This window comes from Amblyomma americanum, chromosome 3, assembly GCF_052857255.1.
Source record: "Amblyomma americanum isolate KBUSLIRL-KWMA chromosome 3, ASM5285725v1, whole genome shotgun sequence".
In the NCBI taxonomy this organism is placed as follows: Eukaryota; Metazoa; Arthropoda; class Arachnida; order Ixodida; family Ixodidae; genus Amblyomma; species Amblyomma americanum.
In genome coordinates this window covers 115,031,022-115,048,081 of record NC_135499.1, presented here as the reverse complement: position 1 = coordinate 115,048,081, position 17,060 = coordinate 115,031,022, and the positions used below count along the sequence as shown (strand labels likewise).

The window sequence follows — 17,060 nt, the reverse complement described above, 5'->3', positions numbered from 1 at the left end:
AGACTGGAAAGCGCCCCCTTTACTCGCGTCGTCGTCTTGATCGTCTGCTAGCTCCCCTCCCGTCGCCCTGGCAAAGCAGCCGCCGAGTGCCCGCCCGGCCGGCCAGCCGGCCGTACGCGCGCAGCCTCCGCCGACGGGGTCACTGAACTGGGACGGACGTCACGGTTCGCGGTCGGCGCCCATTGGCTGTTCACGTCAGTGGCACGGGAAAAATAGGTACCGGACCCATCGCTCAGCGGGACGGCACAGCAAGCTGTCTGCGGGAGAAAAACCGGCTTAATGCCTCCAAGCGCAGCGCCGCTGCGCGCAGTCGACATATCGGCTTTGTCGTAAAAGCGCTGCTAACTTGAGCGCGGAGCGGCAACTGGAACCGCAGGTTGCGGCGCCGACGCGCGCGCCGAGTGGAAAGTCGAACGGAATGCCGCCGCGGCACGGCAGTGCGGTTGCTATGCGCCGGTGACGTCATCGTCGCTGCCGCCGATGCTGCCGCCGCAGCTGCCGCCGAACGCCCCGACGGCGTCTGCCCGTCCGCGCCGCAGCCGCCAGGCGGGAGGGAGAGACGCGGAACCGGTGGTACACGCAGCCGGCATGGCTGGCACGGCTTCCAGCGGCCATTTTGAAACGCGCCCTTTCGCCGGCAGATCCGGCAGCTCTCTTGTAAGCGCGCGCGCTTCCTGTTACGGCCGTCAGCTCGTATATATACAGGATGTACTATTGAAGGGGCACAGCTGGGAGTGGTAGGCACGCGTTGTATGATCAGTGTTTAGGGTATTTGCCAATACTGGGCGCAAGGAGGGCTTCTGAGTTTGTTGCCGATCTCTACATCAGCGACAGCTGTCATACTTGTGGGGGAGATGCCTGCGGGAAGATTCTCTTGGGAGCGGTTTTTAGAGCGGGTGCGCGAGCACCCTTACCTCTACGACACGAATTTAACACACTACAAGGACTCAAATCTCAAAGATCGCCAGTGGGTGGAAATAGGACAACAGTTCGGAATCACAGGTGAGTGCGGATGCTATATATTAGTAGCGTGACATTTGCGTATAGTGTACTACCTTGTGGTCTTCAAGCTATGGATCTAGAAATGCCCGTTCTAGACGCTTTCTGCCTTGGCTTGTGGTGCCACTGCATTACCAACATTGTTCGCTCTTAGGGCACGTATATGTGTTCTTATCCTTGAGGGATGTTTGCTTTTGCGTTGTGCAGGGTTGTAACAACAGTGATATACTGCATGATATAGTTGATTGAAGTGTTGATATCTGCGGCCGTATGAGCAGCAGCTATGTTTTCAGCACGTGCTGCTAGAGTGCTGCAGCTATACATAGACACGAGAAGTCTCGGTGGCCCTTCGAGCTCATCCGCTATCTTTATTTGTGCCCTGTTCTCCCTGCCTGTCGAGTAGAACAAAATGGTACGCAGTCGTGTTAGCATTTTCAGCTTCCCTAATATCTACTCTGCCCCCTTTCCGGGTTCTGCTTGTTTCGAGTGCAGTGAATTTTGCTACAAAATTGTGCCTGCCTGTGTTCGTCTACGTTACGCTTTCTTACTCCTCCAGGCCGGTTTGTTTCCCGCTCGCCCGAATCCTTCGTGCAGGGCTGCAGGCGAAGAACAAATGGAGGAACGCACGTGACCGCTACATCAAGATCCGCGTGCAGATGAAGCGGAGCGCACAGAGCGAGTACAGCGGAATGGGCATTACCGCCCCTAAGATCAAGTGGCGGTACTACCAAGCTCTGGACGACATGCTCAGGGACACGCAGCACTACAGCCAGCTATGGTATGAGCTTGTACGTCAGCAGGATGATGCTTGCGCACTTAGAGGTCGTGGCTTCCGGGGCTGAGGTTCGTTGCAGATCACTGGGCACTGCTACGTAACGACCGCGCTGATTTTGCCTCTATGCTATTTTACAACTCTAGTTGTATTAGACATACCTTCCCCGGTGGCGTCTTCGATAGTGTCGTCGCTTTTTACGCTCCCCCTTTTTTGTTCGCTTTGTAAAGTTGGACTTCTGACGCATGATTGGAGCTGTTGGGAGCAACGAGGTTGTGATATTACACGGAGCTAAGGTGCAGCTTGGACCTCGCCTCCGTTGAAATACAAGCGTCTGGCTAGGCTCGAGCACCTCGCAATTCGGTATATCAGTTGGCGCTCAATTTCTTTTATAAGAGGGTGGAAGCGCTGAAAGTCTTGATCGGTTGTGCTTGTGCGCAACGAATCGCCCCTTTTCCCTGGAAGCCGCTTGTACCAGAGTCGCGCTTACCGGAAAGTGTATTATGCGTTGCTTACACTTTTCAAACTTAATTGAACTCTCTCAGAGCGAGCGGCAGGCATGCCATGATATAAATACAAAAGACAAAGCGTGATGAGGTGCACGGGGAAGCAAGCGGGGAACGAAGTGAAGGCTAGACTTCCTTGTAACAGCGGCGTCACAGGTTAATGTTCGAGACGCTCAGCCGACCGCGTACTGCCACCGCATACCGCTTCCGAATGCCGTCATGCGCACGCGCTGATCTGTTTCTACGCGGCAGGTCTGCCCGCCGCTAGCTGACTACAGCTGGTGACACGTGGCGCCATCTGGCGCAATGCGCGCAAACACACTGACGACTTGCGGTAGCGGTGGCTGTATGCGCCATGCTAAGAGTCTCTATTGTTACGTGACAGGACTGAATAGCCCAGATATAATGCTCTCTTCTCGCGCTGCCTATATGGACCTCAGATACGCGTTTTTTCTGTCCATGAATATGTCTCTTTGGTTGTGCACTTCTACGGAAAACTCGTTGCTCTTGTATGTAGACCAATCCGCCGCGGTGGCTCAGTAGTTAGGGCGCTCGACTACTGATCCGGAGTTCCCGGGTTCGAACCCGACCGCGGCGGCTCCGTGTGCTGTGCGATGTCAGTGCACGTTAAAGATCCCCAGGTGGTCGAAATTAATCCGGAGCCCTCCACTACGGCACCTCTTCTTCCTTTCTTCTTTCACTCCCTCCTTTATCCCTTCCCTTACGGCGCGGTTCAGGTGTCCAACGATATATGAGACAGATACTGCGCCATTTCCTTTCCCCCCCAAAACCAATTAATTATTATTGGATGTAGACCCGTGCATCGTTTGATGCTTTAGCTAGTGATGGGCGCACCGCGCTTCTGCACCCCTCGCGACATGCTTAAAAGCAGCCCTGGGCGGACGCCCGCCTTACACCAGCGCTCATGTAGCTGAACGCCGAGCTCGTTTCCTCTTCAGCCAACGTCGTAGAGAAATGTGGCGCGCACTGTCATTTCTTGCATGCGCCTCCATTACGGCTATAGAACCTCTACTTTCTGCTTTTGCCAAATTATATCCCGAAATGTTACGAGACGCTTGCGGTATCGTGTAGCGCCATCGTCGCAACACAGATCGTCGCGTTCGCCAGTGCCTGAACTTCATACCCTCAAAGTTTGACCGTCTCCGGGTGGGTATGCTTCTGTGGGGTACGTCGAACTATTTCGGTGAACCGTAATGCCGGTCGGTGGGGTTCCATGGAGGATGAAGGTGTGTTGTAGTGCTGTCAAATTATGCATGACGCTCCGGCGGCCTCGGTTACTCCGTTTATGCCTCTCCCCTCTTCTCGCCGTTAAAGAAGCGGTAATTAATTACACTTACGTCTGCGCAGCAGTGAGAATTGCCTTAATCCAATAAATGCAAACTACATTTATAATGTTTTAAAGTCGCCTCCCCCATCCCTGGTTTTTCATGAACAATTGTGTGACCTGGAACGCCGAACAGGAATCCGCAGAAAGGGCATCGGACTGAGAAAGCTGCACTTAGCGTTTTATTGCAACAACGTTAATGAATATCTAGCGTCACTGCCATTTTGGTGCATCGTCGTGCTCTACCCGGTGTCACCGCATAAGGTGAAATTCGATCACAAATTATCTTGCCTTTAGAATAAAAAAAAGTGCGATTTTCTCGATAAGATTGTTTCGCCCCATCGTTCCTGACCACATCGGCAACTCCCCTCTTCAAGGTCGCTGTAATATTAGTCTACAACCGCGGCGAATTTAGAGTTTTTCTTAGTGAATAGCAAGCCTTCACATGCGCGTCCCGCTTGCAACAGCTGAGGCGGAAAGAAAGGAGCTTGAGAAATTGGAGACCGGGAGCCGGGCGGTCATCAAGCCTTTGCTCCCCTCCGAGTATTACAACGACAGCAGCATCAGAGACACGACAGTAGTCCGCACACAAATTTCGTTGTGGATCGCGGTGCAGCTGACAGATATAAAATAAAGCTCGTGGCACTGATGAAGGTGGAGGACACCAAGAAGGCTGGTGGTAGGAGACGCGCCATGGCCGCCTCGTGCTGGCCATGCGGTGCTGTGCTGCAAGCAGCGTACATACATGCGCTTACCGAGTTCTCCTTCACCTGCCGTGTGTGTACGTTTCGCCGTGCTGAAATGCTTGCGTAAGAAAATTCTCTCGGGGGACTTCATCACGTTGTGCTCTGTTCTGCGTACCGTAGCGGGTTCTATTTCTCCTTCGTCCTTCGATGCACTGTGATCAGTTTTCTTCCCTTTTATTCAAACGGCCATGTTAAAGTATAGTCGAACGCCGTTATAACGAAATAATGGATAAAACGAAGGAATGACGATTCTCCTCGGAAGCTTGGTCAACACGGGCTACAACGAGGCTATAGCTGTAAAGAAGTAATCGCCGGGCCCCCTTCGACTTCGTTATAACGTGGTTCAACTCTATACTGTACAGGGCGGAGTAGTGTGCGTCGCGTCTGAACGTGATAGCACTGTGTAGTGCTGTGTCCCTTTAACCCTGTTTGGGATAAGTGCCTTGTTGAAAAGCGCTAAGAGTGGTTTGAAAAGTGCATAGAATGACAACAATCTAAAAAATACACTCCGCGCTTACAAGACATGAATCGTAGCACGCGCTGGCACAAAAAATGTGCCCCCTGCTGAAACCACCGATGTAGATTCGGAATTCTCATCATAGGGACTGCATTGTTTAAAACTAAATTTCCAAAGTAATGTTGAAGTTTACAACCATTTTAGTGGACTATTCTACGGATGTTAACACTTGTTTAGGCACTAATCTGGATGGTGAATTTCGCTCTACGTACAATAAGTCTCCACTATGAAAACCCAGGAGGGGAAGTGCGCTTGGTGCAAATTTTTTCTTCCACAATTTCTCCACGCAGCCATCTGGCGGAGCTCGTCAATATCAAGACGGAACCGTAAGTTTCCCGATAACAAAGTGACCTATGCGATTACCTGGCTGAGGCTGTGTTGCTTACCATTTTTGTATTTTACAGTGGCGAATACATCTACCAGTGTGTGGACACGCAGTCGTGAGTACAGCATCCTTGCTATGGCGACACTGCGTCTTTCTTGGTACTTACTCCCTGCACATTTATTTCCCTATTCCAAGGGCGCCCTGGTTAATGTGCTTCTGGGTTGCGCGCGATGGAGCCAACGACAGATTATGCCAAGCATTTTTTTAAATAAGGGACACTGAGGAAAAACTGAAGTTGGCCTGTATCCACAGAGCGCGGCTTTATAAATAAGGCGCTAATTTAATTTAAAACAGAGCTTTTATAAGCTCTGTTTAAATGCAATAAAACAAATGTCGCCACCATCGCCCGATTTCGCAAGTAAGCTGGATGCGTCGACACAGGTTTTTTGACGCAAATCCCGGAGGCTGAGCTACACTACCTTTCAGTTAGAAAATGGTGACCATGGAGTTCTTTTCTGTGTAGACGTCACGAGCTTTTGTGACCAATGAATGCGTGTTTTGCTGCTGGGCAAGCATGAACTCACCCGTAGAGAGTCATACATTTGATATTGATTCCAAACAAAAACTGGATGAAGCCGTCTTCAGCGCCCTTTAAAAGGAAGCCTACCACTAGGTCGGGGGAAAGCTTGTGTCCTTAGGAAAACCGGTGGGTACCCGGCGCAACTGGGAATCGAACGTCGCACCAGCCAAACTTTGCCGATACCTCTTGAAAATCATTTGCAGGGGCCGCCTTTGACCCCAAGGATGGTAGCAAGCAAGCTTGCAGCGTCGTTCGCTTGTTCTTATATCAGCGGGGGCGCTGACCGATGGCGAGCAGACAAAAGAATAGATCGGGGAAATAACCCTTGCGAGATACGGTGCCTGTCTCACGTGCAAGGATATCTCATTACGCGTAACTTTTTGCACCTGAACATCCAGCCCGCTATCGTTAGGTCAGCGGCGGAAAGTCGTGCCTTGGGCAACCGGGATAATGCGCTGGACAGGCTGTAGCTGCTCGGTGGCAAAAGCAAAGAAAAGAAAACAAGCACCATCACGATAGTTTATGAGTAACAGAGACCGTTGGTTTGTGTTATGCTATGGCGCGCCCATCATAGTTTATGAGCTATATTTTGCCTTATCGTCAGCCGGTGTCGCTACCTTGTTAAAGTAGAGCATAGGCGGGGCAGTGCCCGTACCCAGCCGTCCTCCAGAACCCGATAGCCGGCATATTCTGTGGGTGTGTGTTGGGCTACAACAAATCCGAGACCAGTACCTCACTCTGGATGTTCGCAACTTAGAGGACTGGATACTCCCCGGAGCTTTTGTTGTTGTTGACCTCAGAAGCTTCACTCACGCCAAAGACCCGCTCCTTTTTGATTTTGCGCGCGCCATCGGCGTCGACCGCCGCATGTGATCTTTCGTCCCCCTACCCCTACCAATAACTAGGCCACCGAACCATCGTGATCCGCATAAGGGGATTCAGTCAATTCTTATCCGCTCTTGAATACCGAAGCCCGAGCTAAACGTCACGCAGCTCACGCCTCTTCACCCCTTCTTCGTCCTTTATCAAGCTTCAATATCTTTCGTATCTTGAGGAGTGAGAAGATTGGGGTTATTGGCCAACCATTTCGCTAATTGTCGCGCCTGCGATTTTTGGTTTCGTGACAGCGTATCCATTCATCTGCAGACCGCTGTAAGCTGCAACAGGTCGCATTCTTCTCCGGGGCATGTTCTAAACCTGTACCCACAATCTCTCCTCCCGAAGGTCTCTATGTTTACATTTCTGTATAACGAAGCGTGTTCAACAGACTCGAGGAAATATGATTTAGCCTTGGCTTCGAGAGTTTTTAACGCATTTTTTGGCGCACGATCATCTGGCATTCTGACGCTTTTACACTGTCTCTTTTTTCGTCAAAGGGTATCAGCCGAAGGCGGGACGTCTCAGGATGGTGAGCTAACCCTTAGAATCGAAAGGTGAGTTACCTAGCAACGATGACATGTACTACAACGAATGCACCGCTTGCATGAAATGTTCTTGGGTGACTTTCTACTGCTGGACATAGTTGAAAAGTATCCTTGCTGTTATACATGTCTAAAGCCTCCACAGTTGTACCAGATCTCGTAAGCCTCGAGTCGGTCTGAGCAATATGACCCAAACTCGATGCCTGCGTGTTCAGACGACATGAGTGAAGTCCGAAACAAAATCTAGAGTCCAGAAGTGTCGCTGCAGAGAAGCCAATGTCGTAAGTCTTATGCAAGGATTAATCCCCAGTGGAGCTTTCAACGTCAACGTCTCAGCCTTCCATTGCAGTGCAAGCTTGCTAAGGCTGATTGTCTCGCACTGTTGCTGTACGAGAGGCACTACGGTGTTAGTACAATGGCGTTTCTCTTTTCTCACCTCTCCTGCTAATACAGCTCCTTGATGCCATTTGCATGCACTCCCCCGGTGTAGTCAAGCTAGCCAACTCGTCCCCTGCTTTAGCCTCACAGGACACACGACCTCGCAACTCGACGCGATGGAGTTTACTTGAACGGGTCGAAACCGCCAGGCCGACTCAACCTGCCCATGTCGAGTGCAATTAAACACCGCCTGGGTTCGGTGACAACTAGAGTGACCGGAGTTGTGGTTTGATTTATGGGATATGTCTCCTGAGCAAAGCCTATCTTTAGAGGCGTTGGCATACATGAACTCGATAGAGTCTGGTGGCGTTCGCCTGTTAAGAGAGCAGGTAATAGTGCCCATCTGAATGGCTGCACTGGACTGACTTTTGGTGCGTGCTACCACAGATCGCTGCGTCGCCGCCTTGTACTGTTTATTCTGTGAACGGTTGATCTTATAACACAAAAGCAAAACTAAATGGTGCATATAAATTTCTACCGACTGGGTGTCGTACTACAAGCTTACCACGTGCTGCGTGGCAAGCACAATTCACGAACACTTATTTGTATCATGAACGGCTTTCATAGCGCGGTGTCTTTCCACTCTTCGCCCGCACTGTTTCCAGGGCGGGTCCTGCAGCAACATTTGACTGCAGCCTCGACGGGGAACCTTCACACGCGCAGCAGAACGACCTCCCTTCGTCTCCTGAAGCCGAAGGCAGCTCCACTCGGTGAGTAAGCTACGCGAATGCATTGTCTGCAGTATTTACCTCGGACAGGCCCGAAGCAGTTCTTGCACCAGCCGTAGTGCTTGCAGCCGGGGTTTTTAGGCTCGCTGGCCGCGTTCTAGCGGCACCCTGTAAACTTGAGAAGTGTGTTCAGCTGTCTGACAGTTTCCCTTTGTTCGTCTCCTAGCTTGTCGTCCTGTTCTATACGCGTTATTTACTGCGTTTAGAACAAGCGACGGTTACACACTGCGCAAAGGAGGCATTCTTTGCGTCAGAAAACAGCGCTGCGGCGGAGAGCCGAAAATTTTGCTTTGAACTCTGTGCAAAAGCAAAGCGGCAGAGACGAATAGCATAAACAGTATGTTTACATTATTAATAAACACCGCAGAGATAGAGAAAAAGAGAAAAGGAGATGGCGAGCAATAGGTGTGTTAACTTTTATACACGCTTTATTAGATTGTCAGGATTTAGCTTCAGGATATCGCTGCAGAACACATTCAGCTTTAACTGGGGGAGACGATCTTAATGTTCATGCAATGAACGATAATCTGACAGCTATCATTACGGAGTGCGCAGCAGAAGTGTGCGGTAGAACTAGGTTCGGGATTCTTCATTAATCAGGACATAGCTGGCAACGTACAGGAGTTATATAGTTTTAACGAGAGTGACAGCTATCGCAATTAGGCTCATTAGGAGGTACAAGCTGAAGGTGGTGCAGGCCTACGCGTCTACATGCACCCATGATGACCAGACCGCTGAAAGTTTCTATGAAGACGTAGAATCGGCAATGAACAAAGCAAAATCACAGTACACTGCACTGATGGGCGACTTCAATGCGAAGGGGGGCAAGAAGCAGGCTAGCAACCACGCGGTAGGCAACTATGGGATATGTTCTAGGAATAGCAGGGGAGAGTTATTAGTAGGATTCGCAGATAGAAATAATTTACGGAGCATGAACATCTTGTTCAGCAAACGAGAGAACAGGAAGTGGACCTGGAAGAGCCCCAATGGCGAGCCTAAAATTGAAATCGACTTAATACTATGCGATCAACCTGGCATTGTTCAGGATGTGGACGTCATCGGAAAGGTACGCTGTAGCGACCACAGAATGGTAAGGTCTCGAATAAGCTTAGACTTGTGGAGGGAACGGAAGAAGCTAGTGAAGAAGGCCATTAACGAGTTAGCTATAAGAGGGAAAATAGAAGATTTCAGGATATCGCTGCAGAACATATATTCAGCCTTAACTGAGGAAGACGGTCTTAATATTCATACAATAAACGATAATCTGACAGCTATCATTGCGGAGTGCGCAGTAGAAGTAGGCGGTAGGACGGTTCGACAGGATACTGGCAAGCTATTTCAGGAGACTAAACATCTGATTAAGAAGCGCCAAAGCATGAGGGCGTCTAACCCTACAGATAGGATAGAGCTAGCAGAGCTATCGAAGTTAATAAATAAGCGTAAAGTAGCCGACATAAGGGAGTTCAGTATGGAGAGGATCGAGCAGGCTCTAACGAACGGAGGTAACCTTAAAGCGGCGAAGAGGAAATTAGGCATAGGTAAAAACCAGATGTATGCGTTAAGAGACAAGGAGGGCAATGCCATTAGCAATATGGATAAGATAGTTAAAGTAGCCGAAGAGTTCTACACAAATCTATACAGTAGCTAGTGTAGTCAGAATGTTAATGAGAGATACAGTAGCGAACAGCAATGCGTCATCCGTGAGTAACGAAAGAGGAAGCAAAGAAAGCCCTAGGAGCAGTGCAAAAGGGAAAAACGCATAGTGAGGATCAGCAAACAGCAGATCTGTTGAAGGAAGGAGGGGGGGTGGTTCTAGAAAAAGCAGGCAACGCATACTGTCGATGCAGAGCGGCAGCTTCCAGCGCAGCGAGAGATGTGAACCATCGCAAAGCGGGGGTGGAAACCTCCATCGCTGATACGTCCTCAGATGCGAAATGATTCCAGCAAACCATTATAGACGTTACCCGTTTAATACTCGAGTATTTAGCAGAAAGTGTTTTAAAGCTCTTTTATGTCGCGTTGTTTGACGCTTTTTGCGATGTTCGGCAATGCAGTAGCGGCGAAAGCAAGCAAATAACCCCATTTTCAGCAAACGAAACAGGCTCGACGACTGCGGAGACGATGAGGGCGACCCCGCAAGCACCGATGAGGCGACGCTGTTGCAGCACCTGAACGCCTGCATTGCTCAACTGGTGGCCGCTACAAACCGGCCGCCGCCGCCGCCGCCTCCGGAGCCGCCGCAGCCGCAGCCACTGGCGTCGCGAGAGGGCGCTCCCAGAGACGAGTGCCACTTCCACGGGATGTCGGTCGCAGCCAGACTGCGGCGGCTGGATGAGGCCACGCTACCTCAGGTCCTGCACAAGATCAGCGAGGTTTTGCTGCAACACGGCGTGTGACTATTAACTGTGGCAATAGGCCACAAACTATACTCGCGAAGTATAGCAGTAGCGGCATTGTTTTTTTTTTTACGGCAAGAGACAATACTTCTTTTCTTTTTCTGATGTGCAAGCACTGCCGAAGTGAAAGCACGAAAGAATGGCCTAATTTGGAGTCCGACGTGCAACAGTTGTGTGATAGCAGATGTAGGTGCAGACACACGCCGCTTACAAGATGTGTTTGCTTGCTTTCTGTATCTTTGTAGGGTGACGCCCTCAAGCAGTACGGCTGCTTTGGGGTCCTAGACCACGCGTTTGCGAGTGCAAGCGCCTATTCTGCTGCACGAACTTCTCTTATGCTTCAGCACAGTTTGAGCATCTGTGAATCTAGTTGCCATTTCCCCTGATCACTAAAGTGTCCTTAATCTGTAGACATTAGTGTGTAATTCATTTTCATTAATGTATGCTTTTCCCCTGTCCTGGTGTTCGGCTTATCTGGGGTGAAATGCTTGGAAAATGTGTCTTCGGCCCCACCCTGAGCAGTCGAAAACACCTCGTGCCATAGTGCTCTTTGGCCATAAATGCCTTTGCGCCATAAAAATCCATAATCATTAATGTATGCTGCGTTTTTGTGGACACGTTAACGCGTTAACCTCTGATGCAGCTTGAAAGCCATCAATTAGTGTTTTACTGTAAGTGGCACAATGTCCATTACATATCTGTTGGCGTATTTAGCAGAGTAAGCTTCAGAAGTTACAATTTAATTGCGGATTCATCCTAGCTCCGGATACTGTAACACGCAGAAATAAGACATCTAGCTGCGTAACGTGAACTGTCACCGGTTGACATCCCCGGTTGACAGCGCTTGACATCAGTGTGGCTGTTCTTCGCAGTGCTTTTTCTTTTCCTCAAAACTTGCCATTATTCCATTTCCATTCCTTTCACATTAAAGATTTTTTGAAGAAAATCAAGTCGTGGGTGTGCTTTTCTTAAGTGAATTCATTTTCTCTCCCCCTGGTAGAGTGACCCAGTGATTTGTGTGCAGGGGTCACTAATTGTTTCGCGATGGCGAGGAGTAAAAGCAGCGTGTTTTGAGAAAAGCTTTTGCAGAGAATTGAAAACTGCATAAAAAGTCGCGCAATATGTACCGAGAATGGTTACATAGTAAAATTAAAGTTTGAGGAACAAATATGTGATACATACAACTGTATTTGGTGTATTTTTCAGAGAAAAGAGCACATATGTTGCATTAGCGCTGAACGTGCCTTATTAAAGTCAAGGTAATTAAGCCACGGAGTTAAGTATTACGAAGTAGAATCTCTTGACACTCACCTTGACAGCATCGACTGACTCGCATTTCTCATGAATTCTTCCTGAAATGAATGATTTGTTTATTTATTTACTCTAGAACCTGCAGTGTCGTTTGCTGCAGTATTACAATTGCTAGGGTACAAGTATAAAAATGCGACAAAATACACGGACTCTGCCTTCAACGCAAAGAACACATTCAAGAAAACAAAGTGAGTAAACAAGGCAACAGAAAGTACGAATAGAATTAACGTGAACCGGACTGCTATCACAACCTGAGCGAGTACCAAGACAGAAGCCGCTGTTGCATTTGGGTTGCAAGCCCCAAGGGTAGCGTTGGCCTGGCGGCCTGGGGCAAAGCTGGAAACATCCGAAGGTCCCGGCAAAGGATGAGTCGACTGGCAACAGAACAACTTGTTTATTCTGGCATCGCAAAAGAGCAGCCGGTCAGGGCGACCACGTTACTCGAAGGAAGGAATCGGAGTCTCTCCTTGGCGTCCGGCGCAGCTGTCTTTTATACCCTCGGAGTCGTGGGCAAGAAGGAACGGCTTGGGAAGAGGCGTCCGATACGGCGACGCTTGAACATGTCCAGACGTGACGGGCGCGTCCGCCAGGCCGGCGCCGGTCAGACCTCCTCGCCTCCCAGTTGGGGAGCTCCTCTCCCCGGCTGCCGCGCTTTGACAAGCGTGGGCAAAACATGCACACACACACACACGCACGCACGACGACACGTGGCACTGAAACCTGCCTGGACGCGCTTGGCGGGAGGCGTTGCGGCAGCGATGAACGAAGCCGCGGCATCCGTTGCATCCGCGCCGGCTATACCGCGCGCCGTAGGCGAGACGTAACAGACCGCCCCGCCGGGAGAAGGAGATCCCGATGGTCAGGGGACTGCATCCGCTGTCCAGAGGGATGTCGCTCGATGATGCTCGTAATCGAAACCGATCGTCCCTCGACGTTGCTTGAGCGCAGCGCACAGAGAAGGCCTCGTTCTCGGGTTCAGGATCACATAGGACACTGCAAAGTCACTTCGGGAGAGTTGCCATTTTTGTGCTCGTTCCCAGCAAGCGTTAGAACTACGCCGAAACGCAACCGCTCAGTCAGCAAGCACGAGACAACCCTCACTAAGCTCTGCCAGGCTCTTTCCCCTTTTATACTACTGCCTAGTTCCTTACAGTAGTCAAGCAGCACTCAGAACGCGTCCACAAATTGGAAAATTGCACTAGAAAGCACATAATCACTTTGAAACACTAAACAAAAGCAATATGTTAAAAATCCTGCCTCAGGAAGAAAACATCAGTAACCAACAACTTTGAGGCGGATTCCTACGTTAGGGGCTTCGACTTAAGCCATCGGCGTTACCGTTGAGACTCCCCTTTTTGTAACGCACCTCAAAGGAATATTGTTGCAAAGCGAGGCTCCAGCGCAGGAGGCGGCCATTTTTGGGAGAGATGTTCTGCAGCCATTGGAGAGGGCAGTGATCCGTCTCAATGATAAACCTCGAGCCGGCTAGGTAGCATGACAATTTCTGAACGGCCCACACGAGACACGCACACTCTTTCTCGGTGGCGCTGTACGCCTGCTCACGACAGGTCAGCTTACGACTAGCATACAGGACGGGGTGTTCCACTTCTCCATTGTCCCTTTGGCACAGTACAACGCCCATGCCTCGCTCACTAGCATCGCACTGAACAACGAACCCTTTTGTGTAGTCTGGCGATCGTAGCACAGGCTGGCTTGTTAGGGCGCTCTTTAGGGCGCTAAAAGCTCTTTCCTTTGTCTCGCTCCAGACGACTGTTTGGGGCTCTGTTTTTCTTAGAGCATCCGTCAGGGGAGCGGCGATATCGGAGTACCTGGGGATGTACCTCTGATAGTAGCCGGCGACACCTAAGAACGACCGAATATCGGTCTTCGTGCGCGGTTGCGGGAAGTCTCGCACAGCGGCCACCTTTATTTCAGAGGGGCGGCGACGACCCTGTCCAATCACGTGACCGAGGTATACAACCTCGGCCTGTGCTAATTGGCACTTGGGAGCTTTGACTGTCAAGCCCGCTTCGCGCAGGCGGGTTAGCACTGCCCGCAAGTGTGCCATATGCTCAGACCAGGATGCGGAGAATATCGCTACGTCGTCTAAATACGGTAAAGCGAATTCTTCCTGTCCCCGCAACACTTTGTCCATGAGGCTTGAAAAGCAGTATGGCGCATTCTTCAAACCAAAACTCAAAACTTTAGGACGGAATGTTCCCATTGGTGAAATGAACGCCGCATACCTACTAGCCTCTTCTGTAAGTGGAACCTGCCAATAACCCCTGACAAGATCTAGGGTGGAAATAAACTGAGCGCTACTAACTTTCTCAAGGCGCTCCTCGATGTTAGGGATCGGATAAATTTGATCCTTAGTAATGGAATTAAGCCTGCGGTAGTCGACGCAAGGACGAGGTTCCTTGCCCGGTACCTCAACTAAAATCAAAGGGGAGGTATAATCACTCTCACCCGCCTCAATAACACCGAGCTGTAGCATTTTCTTTACCTCAGCCTCCATAATATCGCGCTGGCGGGGTGACACCCGGTACGCCTTGGATCGTACTGGCTCTGGGGAGGTAAGTTCTATATCATGAGTAAGGACAGAAGTCCTACCAGGCCTCTCAGAGAACTGACCTTGAAACTCTTGTAAGAGTTGGTGTAGTTCGGTTTTCTGCTCAGGCGACAGCGGTGCTTTACTGAGTAAGTCACTAATGGCCTGATCAGTGTCTTCCCTGTTCGTCACTGAGCCTAGTCCCGGAAGCTCGACCGGAAGCTCTTCTAACTTTCCCTTGTCGGGCATTTCCTCTCCAGTACCTGGTGCCTTCAACGCTACAGGCTCAATTTTATCCAGTTCTGACGTGCTCGGAATATCAGCTTGCTGCGCCTCCAACCCTTTCTCATTGTTCGACAACGTCGGCCCCGCAACTACCGCCTTTGCAGCGAGCTCCCGAACTCTCGGTCTGGTTAAGGCCTGAACGCTAGCCTCACCAAACAAAAGCCCCTTCTCGCGCAGGAGGTGATCGGACCTGTTCGAAAATAGGTACGGGTACTGGGGGGGCAGCATAGATGACACTACGGCCTCCGTCTCAAGTGCTCCGAAAGGTCCTTCAATAAGCACTTTTGCTACGGGCAGACACACGCTATGAGCTTCCAAGGCTTGCTTGATCCATGCGCACTCGCCCGTGAACATATCGGGTTCTACGTAAGAGGGGTGAACTACATCCATTGTAGCTGCGGAATCACGAAGCACTCGGCACTCTTTCCCGTTCACGATGAAGTCTCGCATGTAAGGCTCGAGAAGCTTCATGTTCTCGTCAGTGCTACATAATGACAAACACATGACTTCTCTTTTTGTTTCTGGACACTGCGCCGAAAAGTGACCCGGCTTCTGGCACGTATAACACACGCGCGCTTGCCTCCTCTCGAACCGCTTTCTGCGTTCGGCCAGTTCGGCTTCGGCTGCCGCCGTCTCCTTACGTTCGGTCGGACTGCTTTCACTCGCATCCGCACTACGTGTGTCCCCCCTTGCTCTCATGGGTGTGAACTTCGGCCTCTCAGACTTGGAGCCAAATTCACCCTTTTGACCGTCCTTAGCTCCGCGAGCCCGACGCGTCACAAACTCCTCGGCTAGCTCGGCGGCTTTAGCCACTGTACTAACGTCTGGCCTATCCAAGACCCAGTACCGCACGTTCTCAGGTAACCGACTATAAAACTGTTCCAGCCCGAAACACTGCAGAATTTTCTCGTGGTCACCAAACGCTTTCTCTTCTTTGAGCCACTCCTGCATGTTTGACATAAGCCTGTAGGCAAACTCTGTATATGACTCATTTCTGCCTTTTTCATTTTCCCGAAACTTCCGACGGAACGCCTCCGCTGACAGCCTGTACTTTTTTAGCAGACTTGATTTGACTTGGTCGAAATCCTCTGCCTCCTCTCTCTTCAATCGAGCGACTACGTCGGCCGCCTCGCCGGGTAACAAAGTGAGCAAGCGCTGTGGCCACGTTTCCCGAGAGAACCCCTGCTTCTCGCACGTTCGCTCAAAGTTAACCAGGAGCAAACCAATGTCCTCTCCAAGCTTAAACGGCCGCATCAGGTCAGTCATTTTGAACGATACCCGTTCTCCTGCACCGTGTGCCTGACTTCCATTACGAGCGCGTTCCATCTCTACCTCGAGACGCTTCATTTCCAAAGCGTGTTGACGGTCGCGCTCTTCTTTCTCTTTTTGCTCTTTACGTTCGCGCTCCTCTTTTTCTTTTTGTTCTTTACGTTCGCGCTCGTCTTTCTCTTTTTGTTCTTTACGTTCGCGCTCGTCTTTCTCTTTTTGTTCTTTACGTTCGCGCTCGTCTTTCTCTTTTTGCTCCCTCTCCTCAATGGTCTCAAGGCATTCCGACAGCTCGTCATCCTCAGCCTCCAACTCAAGAATCGCCCTTAGCAGTTCTGGTTTTCTGAGTTTGTCTGAGACATCCAGACCCAACTCTCTTGCAAGCTCCAGCAATTTCGGTTTGCGCAACGACTTCAAATCCATGGCTGCTCCGAATGCTGCTTTCTCTACTGCCTACTATTGTCTTGCCGGAAACTAACCCGGCAGCAACGACAACACAATTACCAGCTCTGTTTCTGACACTAACAAAAGCCTGGCAAAACTCAGAAGAAGAAAGTCCCGCACTCACCAAACCTCGCAGCCAAGAATTCAGCGCAGTCGTTCCGCTGCAGGCAACCAGTCATCACACAGGGCTCGTTGCACTGCTCCCGGATGGTCGTTGTGCTGCTCAGCATACAGTTGACCGCATATCTTCGCTGCTGGCCTCCGTTGTCGGGATCTCACCGCTGGCAACCAGGGTAGCGTTGGCCTGGCGGCCTGGGGCAAAGCTGGAAACATCCGAAGGTCCCGGCAAAGGATGAGTCGACTGGCAACAGAACAACTTGTTTATTCTGGCATCGCAAAAGAGCAGCCGGTCAGGGCGACCACGTTACTC

General features: G+C 50.6%; 1 protein-coding gene across 2 annotated transcripts; it reads left to right on the top strand.

Annotated features, from left to right (window-relative positions):
* Nucleotides 1-503: 503 nt before the first annotated feature.
* Nucleotides 504-11,735, top strand: LOC144124826 (uncharacterized). Of its 2 annotated transcripts, XM_077657725.1 has the most exons (7): nucleotides 504-1,002; nucleotides 1,594-1,777; nucleotides 5,176-5,211; nucleotides 5,290-5,325; nucleotides 7,167-7,223; nucleotides 8,255-8,359; nucleotides 10,467-11,732. In XM_077657725.1, the coding sequence occupies exons 1-7, from the start codon at nucleotides 855-857 to the stop codon at nucleotides 10,771-10,773; spliced, it is 873 nt and encodes a 290-aa protein (XP_077513851.1). In that variant the 5' UTR covers nucleotides 504-854; the 3' UTR covers nucleotides 10,774-11,732. The 2 variants fall into 2 exon arrangements, with proteins under 2 accessions (XP_077513851.1, XP_077513852.1); XM_077657726.1 differs by lacking the exon at nucleotides 5,176-5,211 and having other exon boundaries at nucleotides 535-1,002; nucleotides 10,467-11,735.
* The last annotated feature ends 5,325 nt before the right edge of the window (nucleotides 11,736-17,060 follow it).

Coding starts and splice junctions, on each gene's coding strand:
- LOC144124826 (XM_077657725.1), top strand. CDS start 855: ATGCCTGCGGGAAGATTCTCTTGGGAGCGGTTTTTAGAGCGGGTGCGC. Junction 5,212..5,289: donor GTCAATATCAAGACGGAACC/GTAAGTTTCCCG, acceptor TGTATTTTACAG/TGGCGAATACATCTACCAGT. Junction 5,326..7,166: donor CAGTGTGTGGACACGCAGTC/GTGAGTACAGCA, acceptor TTTTCGTCAAAG/GGTATCAGCCGAAGGCGGGA.